Here is a 12053-nt window from a genome sequence, read left to right as displayed (position 1 = left end):
GGAGATGAGCACGGCTGCATTAACCCAGTTGCTGGGTATTGTATCTGGAACGCCCGAGGTGATGAGGCCCTATGCTGGAGATGGGCTCACTTATCAAAAAGGCTGTTGTGGCATTGCTGTGTCGTGCTGTAAAGCTGCTGAAATGACTGTGATGTGCTCCTCAGAGCCCCCTGTTCTTCTTGGCATGCACACTGTTGTCAGCTTTCCCTCTTTGTACCGAGCTATAAAAAGATCTGCAGTTGATAAATGTTGCTCCTACAGCACAGTATTTGTGATGCCAGCATGTTCATGCATCAAAAGGTTCATAATACCACGTCCAAATGAAAATAAGATAGAGTTTATGGAGGCTAATTAAATTGCAGAAGATTTCCCAGCAGTATGCCCCCCTATTCTTTAATTAATCTGATTATAAATCGCAGACTCAATCTGGTGATCACTTATTGTAAGAACCGAATAAATATTTGACATGAAAAATGGATGTTCAGAAAATGTATGTGATATTACTGCGTAAACACATCTGATAGAGCAGCATTTAGCAAACAAATAACCATTATAAATGATTAGAATATAAATGAGTATGCACATTATTTATAATCCTAATGGAGGTTGAATAATTACTTCTTCTACGCCTGAATTGAGTTCCACATACTGCTCACCAGCCATACATAGATGGATCGCCCCATGAGCTAAATGAGCAAATAATTTAACTGAGTTTTGCTCTCTATCCCCTCTCTTCACGGAGCCCTGCTATCCCACTGAATATTCATAATCTGTAACACAAGGTTTCTCTTCATTTAAAAAAAGCAAGATAATTGCTGTATTCAATGATCAGTGTAATTAGTTGCTCGCAAATTCCAAGTGAACTGATGTTAATGTTACATGAGTCATGACCGCCCTGCGGTGCAGTTATCGAGGGAAAACAATGCAGGGGGTTAAGAGACGTGAAAATCATGCAGAGCGAGCAGACCTCTGGAACTTGTGAATATTCGACCTTCAGCGCTGTTGTGTGACATTTAGAGAATTGAACCAGATTTAAATCGGGTGAATTGGAGTAATGTTAGGCATGGTGCAAGATATCTCTGTGTGAGTCTCATTCTCTTACTTAGCAAACATAGGTGTAGCGTACAGGTAATAGCACTACTGTGCATGATAGTAGAACATTTCGATTTTTTTGAGGGGCCACAAATATTTGTTTATTTGCGTTCTTTAAATTACAAAATTATGATTCATCGTTTTCAAAATATTTGCTTATTATCTTTCTGTTGATTTATTTAATTGAGAAGTCAACTTTGCAGCCATTATGTTGGTCTGCACTCTAATTGCCTTTTCTGTGGCTCCTTATCTACTATAAGGTTACATTATTAATGTATTCCCTTCTTCTCTTCCTCTCTCTGCTCCTCCCATCCGTTACTTTCCCTCCGTATTATGCTTTTTTTGGAGTATTCCCTCTCTTGTACTGTGTTGTATACGTTTTTGTGCATGCAAATGGCCTGCAAAGGCTAACATCGCAAAGTTCCTGCCATAGGGAGTTTCTCTCCCCGCCTGAAAAGCCTCCATTGGACTCCTTTGTTTGTTTCTGTAAGGTAGTGAAATCACTGTGTAACACTCCAGCACATTGTACATGATAGGCTACGGAGTGGGAGATTTTCGGAACACTCTAAGTGTTTGACCAATCACAACACATCCAGCCAGCTAACCAATCAGAGCAGACTGGGCTCTGCCTTCAGACAGAGGGAGAAAAGAGGTGATGCAGCACAGGCAGTATGAGAACAATAAGGAACCTTTTTGAACATTAAATCATGCCAAGATGTCACAGTAGAGCACAAAATACAAATATAAACCTGTAGAGAGTAATGTTGCCAATCTGCACTCTAGCTGCCTTTCCTTTTGCTCCTTATCTGTTTGGTTGCATTATTTTTTTATATAATTATTCTCCCTCTGCCTCTCCAAGGTAATTATTATGGAACCCCGAAGCCTCCGGCGGAGCCTAACCTGGTGCAGCCTGACCTGGTGGATCAGGTGCTGTTTGATGAAGACTACGGCGGTGATCTTCCTAGGAAACGAACCACCTCTGTCAGCAAGATGGACAGGAAGGACAGCGCGGTCCCCGAGGAGGAAGATGATGACGAGAGGCCCCCACTGGTCAACGGATTGCCCGGTCAGTAAATGTCAAAGCATAGAATGTCATGTTGAAATCTGAGAGATTCTGCTGTATTCTGTTTGTCATTTGGATGTGGAATTGCCACAAAACATTAGAGTCATTGTCACTGTCTCTTGTAAGACAAAAGACTGGATTGTTACAGATTGTATACCGTTTGATGGGCACTGTGCCGTCTCAATCTGTCACATGAAATGGCTTTAAAAGCTTGTCTAGCTACACCCTACGGAGCAGCTTCATCCTCTCTCCTAAGCTCTCCTCCCACCCTCTTCTCATTCTTGTGTAATTTAAGGTGGTAGTAATGTGCAAACTCAGATCATTTTATTTATACTTTTGTATTCCTTTAGTCTTTTAAAAGACCAGGTGAGAGAGTTGTTGCACAGTAACATTTAATGGCTGTTGCAAACTCTTTAAACCTTTGAAAATGACTTAGATGCAACAGACATGTTTTACCTGTAAGAACTATTTAACCAAATAACAAAACAGGTTAATTAACACTGATATCAAGCAATGCCTTTTTGAAATATCTTTACTAGACATTTATGTCACCACAACAATGCAACAGAGGCTTATCGTTTTTTTACATTAGGGCCATCAGTGGAGAAGATCCATCATTTTGGATCTGATCTGGAAAAATAAAAACATCTACATGAAGCCAATGGAAAGTCAGAAACATCCCTAACACTCAGTGACTAAGACCTCCATCAAGGCCTTTTTCAAAAATGATGTGTATATCTGCCCCATGTTTTGGATCCGCTCCAAAATGTAATGGGTTCTTCCTTGGCCCCTACTTCACCCTTTCAAAAGGTTTAATAAAAACCTGGCCTAATCCTGCTAACAAACAGACCAATAAAAAAACAAGCGGTAATCATACTGTAACCCTCTAGGCAGAGTTAATTAGATCCAATCCAAATGCAATTGTATTTGACCCAGATAAAACATAGGCTCTGACTCTCTTCTCCATTTGGAAATTTGAGCCATTTATATTTTTGAAATATTAGCCCACACCTGCAGCAACAGATAACACTAGTTCGACTCTTTGTTACAGAAACGGTGCCTTCCATTATTCTGGAATAGAGGCAAAACGATAACTCCATTAACGGATTAGTTGACCAACGACAAATTACTGGCAAACAAGGAAAGGGCAAATATTGTGGTGGTTTCGCAATTAGATGTTAGTGTAAACTCTACTAATCCTATGGGATTTAGACTGTTAGTCATATTAAAAGGGTACATATATTTTGGTACAACTCTCCTACTTCCAATGTCGAGGGAGATGGTTAGAAAGAAGGCATGATGATGTCAAATATTTCAGGAACTCAACAAGGTCTGACAATGAATGTGTTTTCCAAGTGTTGCTGGAGATTTGACCTCTTCAGTCAGTTGAAATCAAGCATTTGTAAAAGGCATCTTGGACTCTGGAAACTCATGATGGACATTGTTTTTAATGGTTAATTAATGAATAATTTTTATCAGATTAGACACTAATTGCAGACCATCTGTGGCAAATGTGCAGACGCCACTGTCAGCAGTCATTATTGTCAATATTTCAAAACGTAAGCAACCATAAAAATCATATTTGCATGCCTTTGTCCGTGAATAAACCATTTTATTCTGATCTGCTACCACATTCAGTGACTAAACATGGCCGACATGCTGTCTCCAATGACAGTGACAATATTGACACACATATTCAAATGTACTGCTGGCTACAATGTTGGGAAATCTTTCGCTGCTGTCCTAGACTCCCCCCCCCCCCCCCCCTTATCGACGTACCACAGGTCACCTTGAGAAAGTCTCATCCAGATAGCCGGACAGTGTGTGTGTGATCAATCAGGACAACTCCTCTGCACTCTGAGGAACAAATATGTCCTTAATGCTCAAGAACATCCCCCACAACAGAAATGGGTTACATACTGTGCGTGCGCCATACCTGGGTTTTTATAGTGAGAGAATTGAGGTTAACATCGATGCACGTCCAAACTGAAAATTGTATTTTTCTTTCCACGATGAAACATTGTTTTGACAGTCACGGCTCAAACAGTGCTTGCTCAGCTGTACAAAGGATTCACAGAAATCCAAAGTCTGTTTACCCAAATGCTCTGTCATATTGAAATCAAACAGGAAATGATGCCCAGACATCCAGGAGCTCTTTTTATGGAAAGAAAGCAGTCACAAATGGCTGCTCTGCTACAGCTGTGGCAGAGGAGTCTCAGACCGGCCATAGATGGGCAGAGTTATGGGTGAATAAAAAAAGAGGTTAATGGAAAATGTGAGCTCTAAGTCTCTAAAGTCTTGACTGCAGCTTTCCCCCCATCTTTGCTCTGTTTGTCCTTATCACCCTCCCCCTCCCCCCTGTTAAGTGGGCCCTCACCCTGCTGTGAACCTGATGTCCCCGGCTCTCCTTCAGGCCTGTGCCCTCAGGCTGCTTCAAGTGTTTACATGGCTCTTTGAACAGATGTGCATCTACTGTGTGTTTGTGCCCCTTTAAATAGAAAAACGCAGCTTTGTGTTTTTGATCAGAGCGGAAAAAGAAGAATGTGTTTTAGATCCTGCTGAAGGGGCTCTGTGTTTGCTTTTTTTGCACAAATTATGTATTTAATCTAAAATTCAGATGGAATGATCTCATTCAAGACGCAACATCCCTAAATGTGGTGTGCCTATCATCTTTAGGCATCATCCTCTGTTGCGAGGAGGTTAAAAGAAAGGGATGAAAAGAACTTGTGTTTCATCCCTTTATAACCATCTTCTGAGGGAAGGTGTGAAATGCTAAATGCATTAGGGCGGCTTTTGTTGTATGTTTCCTGTTCAGTGTAGAGCAGCTTCTCAATAATGGTGTTTCACTAATGCAGTGGTATATATAGGTGAAGAGCAGCAGTTAAGTATTATCATACAGGAACTGCCTCAGGCTCAAATGGCCCTTTCCAATGTGAATCGCTGCCACTATCATTGCAACCCACAGGGAATGTACATAAACACATATGCATTAACAGTGTGCACATGCAAATGTAAAACAGCCCTTTGGCGAACACACACACACTATCTCTCACATGCAAATCCTGTGAGCGACAGCAGCTCTTCCTCCACTCCCCTGCAGCTCGCAGGAACACAGAGGGGCAGAGGTGTTCCCGCTGGCTAACCATCCACTCTGCCTGCTCTGCTTCATGCCTGTTTTTTCTTCCTTTCTCCAGAGCTCAAAGAGGGGGCAGACTGGAGGAAAGCAGTGCCCAGCTACACCCAGTCAAGCAGCAGCATGGACTTCCGTACATGGAGCTCTCTTCCTCGCGATGACAGCCTGGAGCCCTTGCCCTTAAACTGGGAGATGGCTTACACCGAGACTGGCATGGTCTACTTCATAGAGTAAGTGCAAGACACATCACACGGGTCAAGAGATCAATTAGGGAACTGACTCATTATGAACATCCATTCTAATGCATAGATATATTTAATGAGCAATGATTAATTTCAATAAGTTTAATAAGTAATATAATGCCAGACATTCCATTCTCTTTCATAATGAGGGTTCACAGAACTTCTGTGTCCTTTATTATTATAAGCCAGTTGTGTTTCTGGAAATGCGTTCTTACAATACAGTATATACTGCAATAGTGTATACAGAGAAAGGTTTTTGCCATTATGCACCTTTCTTTATTTAAATGCTTGACAAAATAGAAGAAACACCTGTCACTGATAAAAAAGAAATGCAATCTCCAAATGATTTAGTTAATCTATTAAAATAAGTATCAACCAAAATTGATTATTACTTTCAATAATATTGAATGTATTGTAGTTACAGTTAAAAACTAGTAACTACAATAGTTGAACTAGTGGGAGAAATGGCACTGTTTGTCTGGAGCCAATGCCTTGAACCTCGGCAAAAAAGGCATTAGAAGCATTAGAAAGTCAAGGTAAACTTGCGGTTAACTTGCGGTCTGCAATGCGTGTCACGCTCGCGCACACAAGTAAATATATATATATATATATAAATGCACGTTCACTCTCACAACGCGTCAGACACAAGAAAATATACCTTAATTTGCATCAGAATCAGAACGTTTTTCTTTTTTTCTTTTGTATAATTTTTTTATTAAAAGATAATAATTTTCTTTTTTCATAATGGGACACAGGGTTCGGTCCGGATTGATTTGCAGTTCGGTCTGGATCCGGACCTTGGTTTTAGAAGCCCTGTTATAGCATAAGGAAACACAGATAATGGGTCCGTTTGAATCAAACCAGTATCTATCCAGAAGCCTAAAATGCACATAAAGTGATGTTTCCTTTATAACTGCAATGATATTCCAGGCCCCTCACTTATTGTGTAAGTAAAGCTCAGAGCTTCAGTGTAAATAGTCAGATTTATTGGCCGCAATCGTTTCGAGTGTTAACTTTGCCAAACATAAATACGTGTGAAGCTCTTCTCTAAACCAATCAATACTTTGATTTAAGAACAATCAATAAACAAGCCTCTCTCAAAAGTATGTACTATGTGTGGGTGTATTTACAGTACAGTACAGAACATGTGTGTGCATGCAAGCTCCTGTGTTTTATTCATATTTGGCTCCAAGCCACACGTCTGTAAAGATACCTGAAGACCATTGTGATTTTCCTCCTGATTACACACCCCAGTTGTTAACACATTTGAGGATAAACCACTTTGTCTGGTGTCTCATTCAGTGTTTTTTTAACCCTCTTTAAAAGGCCACGTAACCATAAACACGGTAATGTGACAGCTGAACATAAACCGATGGATCAGATGTTTCTAGAATGAATCCAGTGGCTCTTGTGTACAAGGCATATTTCATAGGGGACTCGGTTGTCGTTCTTCAGTTATTAACTATTCTTTTATTGGCTTCTTGTGCCTCAGCAGCGGTTTCTCTGCTGGCACAGGTCTTTATAGCTGATATTTACTGTCTGCTTCTGTGCTCCGCAGTCACAATACAAAGACGACCACGTGGTTGGACCCCCGCTTGGCGAAGAAGGCAAAGCCCCCTGAGAAGTGTGAGGATGGAGGTATGTAGGCTGCACTACTCAGCTGGGGTTCTCAAGCATAGAGTCATCCCATTAACCACTGCACATGTATTTACACAAGGGCATACCTCTATTGTATGTGCTCCACATTACATGATCCATCACTTTACACTTTTAATCAGACAACCAACTGGGCTAAAATAAGACTTGTCTTTGAATCCACATGTCTTCCAACAGTAACCCTCAGCCTTATGACCTAATTTACTTAAAGCTGGGATCTACTTTGAGGAATTCCTGTATCCCCAGGATGCTAATGTTGGCCTAAGTGCAGGCAGAGACAGAGAATGGCCACGGTTCAAAGAGTGGGACCCTTCCAGCCGGGTTTTAATGGATTTTTTACAGGCGGACAGAACGCTAGTTGGTGTGTTGCTTCTGAAAAGCTACTCCAGAGCTCTCTCTTGCGTGAAGAGCTCTTTTCTCTCCCGCCGCCCTGATATGTTCAGGGCATAGCGTACATCAGCCATTCCAGCCGGCCTGCTTCTTAAAACCACGGAAATGTTCACTTTATAATTGTACGCGATTTCCATGGCTACTGCCTTATGCTAAATGTCCCATTCAGGGGGAAATAAATACACTGGTAACTACTGCTGTTCATCACCTCGATGTTGAATGTGTTAACTCCCAGATGATTGACTGGAAACATTGTGCCAGCTCTTCTTCTTTCTTTCCTTCTCTTATCTTTATGTGAACTCCATTTGCATCTTTGCCTGAGCACCCTGTCTTCTCTCTGCAGAGCTTCCTTACGGCTGGGAGGAAATTGACGATCCACAGTACGGCACATACTACGTTGAGTAAGTTGTATCGACTTATTGATATATCCAAGCACTCCATCTGTTCCTCGTAGATGCACATAACACACAAATGCATTTCACCAGAAGGGTCCGAGTGCCTATTACACTGCTAAGTGTACATTAGCAGTGGACTAGCATGAATCAATACTTAAAATAAATAAATAAACAAATCTATGAAGCATACAGCTTGTTTTGTTCATCTCAGCCGAGGAGAACGATTGAAGTTTCTGATCAATATTTTCCCATTGTTTAGCAGTGGGTGGCAAAATGAATCTCTGAGGGTAACATCGCAGTGAACTGTATGAGAACACTAGTCTGATTGTGCTCTGCCAGTGTTAGCGTAATGAGCGTGTGTGCAGAATGCCGACTCTGTGTATACTTCTCTGTGCATATTGTTTGTACATTTGCAAAATGTGTTTTTCCTCCTCACCACCCCAGCAGAATCTGTGAAACACAGTTATTGTACCAGGAATAGAGAGAAGTGGGGAGCAACTAGAACGCAAGAAGGGAGGAGGGAGGGGGGCTGGGAGGTGAGGTAGCAATCTGTTGTGATGAAAATAAAATGGGGACTTGCATTGTGTTAGTGCTCAGACTGCAGTAGGATCCCTCCTAGTTAGAAAGAGTGACACGGGAGAGAAGCTCTTACTGTTTGGACAAGGAGAGTCAATGGCGTGAAGATGGGGCTTATGGCTGCCAGTGTTTTCACTTGAAATGAGCTCCCTGTGATGCTGTGCTTTGTATGCCAGGGGGACAACAGGCTGTTTACCTTTTTAGTAGAGGAACAGGATGTTGGTGGCAGTTAGGGGTTCATTTCCGACAATACACAATCGCTAACAGCTATACTACCTTCCCCACATAAAGGGGAGGCACGCCATCCTTTACTTTACGTGTGCTGTGTCTATGAATGTATTTATAATGGTGCAACGTTAGCATCCATGTGTTGGAACATCATGATTCCTTTATGGGGAAGGTGCATGCATACTTAATTGTGAAAAAGTGGCATACTAACATCAAAAGGTCAGAGGTGTGTGTGTAGATATTTAGTGTGTGTGTTTGCAGGTCTCTTAAATCTGAGCCTGTTTTTGTTGCAGCCACATCAACCAGAAAACCCAGTTTGAGAACCCGGTCCTGGAGGCAAAAAAGAAGCTGAGCCAGGAGACGGCTGCGATCCAACAAGCCGCAGCAACACCTACCCAAGGTAACAACTCTACAAAATCTGTCCCCCTCTCCTTTGCTCTCCCTTTGGAGTGTAAAGACAAAAAGACAAACTTGTATTACTGCAGAGGAGTTTAGGTTAGGGCACACAGAATTTGATCTTACACACGTTAAAAAAGTGCAACTGCTGCAATTGCGACATATCTGCTCCAATAAATGGAACAGAGACTTTTTTTAAAAACATCACAAGATATCATATTGTACCCTGCGTCGTGGGTTTGGACACCTCCCTCATCAGACATGCATGCACATGTATAACTATAATTAATCCACCAGCTTTCCGACTTTCACACTTGTCATTGTCTTTCTGTGTAGAAACAACACAGCAGGAAATTCCAGTAAAGCTTAAGTCATCTCAAATGAAAATGATAAATCCCTCTGTTCCTGTGCATATGTAAAACATCTTACCTTTTTGTGTTAATATTTTTAAACCTTGTTTTCACTGCACTAGTATCTGTGATGTTATAGACCAACAGCTGTATTTTTGGCTTCTTTGCAGCTGTGTAACTTTTTATTTTATTTCCATACTCATTTTTAATCACTCTGGACATGAGCATAAGGCAATTATCTAAAATTAAGTTCAACTACACTGTATAATTATTTTCGCGTTTGCTCTGCACCGAGTCTAACATTTTCACCTCAGTCGCTGTGCTGCGCTGTGATGAATTTGTTTTCCGGGAATAGAAAGCAGTCGGAATGTCATCATTTCATGCAAGGTCAGCTGAACGTGTCAACCTTCCAGTAGCCTCAAACAGTAATAGATTATCAAAATGAGCATGTTCTACTCTGGTTCGCTCGTGTTTTTCCCTCATTGCTGCGATAATGGTTTGTTCTTTACGTTGACAAGCCATTTTTCTGCTGCAATAAACATTATGAATTAAGTATGTTTTCATTACAATGGATGTATAATAGATTAGTGTGCTGCAGCAGTGGAGACAGACAGGCGTGTAGCGCTGGAAGGGTTCCAGGGAGTGCGAGAGGGAATTCAGGGGAGGAGGCCAGCTTTTAGCGGTGCATGTGGCAACAGCTGGTGGAACAGCACGTCAGAGGCCAAGCGTAATCAGACATCTCTCTGCTCAGGTGTGTAGGGACTCAGGAAACCGCCATCTCGCCCCTGATTACCGATTACACAACCTAGTGAGCTGTCAGTGGGCTGCCATTATGAAACCAAGGCATGAGGCGACGGTTACACCTCGGGCCAGAATAAAGATTGTTACAGTTCTCCAAGATAGGTTCCCAAGGAGTGAAACACAGTAAATGTTGCGAAACGATTCACTACTTATTTTCACCAGCTTGACATGACATTATAGTATGATTATAGAGGAATTATATGACCAAGCTTTGTGCCCACATGTTGCTTTGTTCTGATAGCTTGTTTACAGGATATGTCCCTGTCTTACATTGACAGTTGTTTTCAAATTCCGATGTTCAAGGTTCATTTTTTGGATACAGCTGAAGCTATTGCTCCATTGATGTAGTAAGAGAGATGTCTTCCCAATTATGCTGAATAATGTCGCTTGAGATTTACAATGCAATTGAGTCACACTAATCAAAGACCATGGCTGTTTGATGCGGTGGATCTGATGGTTTTTATCTGCCTCTGGCTTTCAAAGTCTGCCCACAAACATTGGCACAGAGACCATCCTTGGACTCTCCCACACAAGTACAGACTCGCACACGCCACACTCACTTCCTCCTGTATTTCATTCGCCCTCCATTACCTCTGTTTGTTTATTCACACACAAAAGCGCAGTAGAATGGTTATTTTAGCACTCACTGGCGGCAAGAAGAAACAACAAACAATTTTTAGTGTTTTTTTCTAGCAATGTGAATGTGATTATGCAAATGAGCTTTGTTTGATCCATGCTACAGTGTGGACATCTGAAGTGCACACGACTGTGATAAGTTACACTCACTCAGAGCCGTTCATGTCTGCGCTGGATGTTTATGACTGATGAACCATTTGATAGTATGAGAGTGCCTGCGTTTAAACTCCTCACACACGCCTCTGACAGTTATAGGGTTTTTAAAAACTGAAGGAAATGAGAGGGGAAATACGAAAAAATGTGGCACCGTCCAATCACCATGTGCAACAGAGAGAGATAAAAAGGTGGAATTGGAAGAAGATATGCAGCTTTAAATGAACAGACACAGAGCAGTTATTCTCAGGTGAGCCGTACATATGCAGTGATGCAGTTTTCTCTGATCCAATTTTAGCAGCAGATCTCAAAAGACACATACAATTGGCACATATACATTTAGCCAAAGGTAAATGTACTGCGTTTATAGAGTGCTTTTCCAGTCTTTACGACCCCTCCAAGCGCTTTTACAACACAAGTCAGCATTTACCCATTCACACATTTATACAGAGGCAGAGGCTGCTATACACACTCACACACTTTTGGACATGCAGTCGGGAGCTACTTTGGGAAAGTATCTTGCACAAGAATACAACAATGTTGACTGTGGGGAGTTGGAATCGGACCACAGACCATCTGATTAGGCTCCTTCTCAGGCATGATTCATAACCAGAACCACTGGTCATATTCCATCATTTTGTTATTGTCAACAAACTTAATTGTATTAAAAACAACAACAATGAATTCAAGGTTCAAGGTTCTTTGTTTTGTCATACCAGCATAGCTACAGTGTAGTTATGCCGATGAAAATCTTGTGTCACAGGCTTCTCCAACAGTGCAACACAATAACACAGATAAACAGAAACATATAGTGCAAGTAAATAGTAAATACAAAAAGAAAAATAGTTAAAAAAGTGAAATAGTGAAATAGAGTCTATATGCAAGTTCAGTCAGACAACTCAAGTGGTTCTTTAACATGTTTATTAGAAGCAGCATATAGTA

General features: G+C 41.4%; 1 protein-coding gene across 4 annotated transcripts in view; it reads left to right on the top strand.

The window, feature by feature from the left end:
• Nucleotides 1-12053, top strand: part of magi3b (membrane associated guanylate kinase, WW and PDZ domain containing 3b) — a 161888-nt gene that overhangs the window by 127054 nt on the left and 22781 nt on the right. For all 4 annotated transcript variants that reach the window (XM_079682495.1, XM_079682496.1, XM_079682497.1 and 1 more), the window contains exons 4-8: nt 1952-2158; nt 5350-5518; nt 7089-7168; nt 7920-7977; nt 9069-9175. In XM_079682495.1, coding sequence (XP_079538621.1) covers nt 1952-2158; nt 5350-5518; nt 7089-7168; nt 7920-7977; nt 9069-9175 — 621 coding nt within the window. The remainder of the gene's footprint in view (nt 1-1951; nt 2159-5349; nt 5519-7088; nt 7169-7919; nt 7978-9068; nt 9176-12053) is intronic.

The sequence above is a fragment of the Notothenia rossii genome, assembly GCF_949606895.1.
Source record: "Notothenia rossii genome assembly, chromosome: 5".
NCBI classification, from domain to species: Eukaryota; Metazoa; Chordata; class Actinopteri; order Perciformes; family Nototheniidae; genus Notothenia; species Notothenia rossii.
The sequence above is the reverse complement of the archived record's forward strand: the minus strand, read 5'-3'. Positions and strand labels throughout refer to the sequence as shown.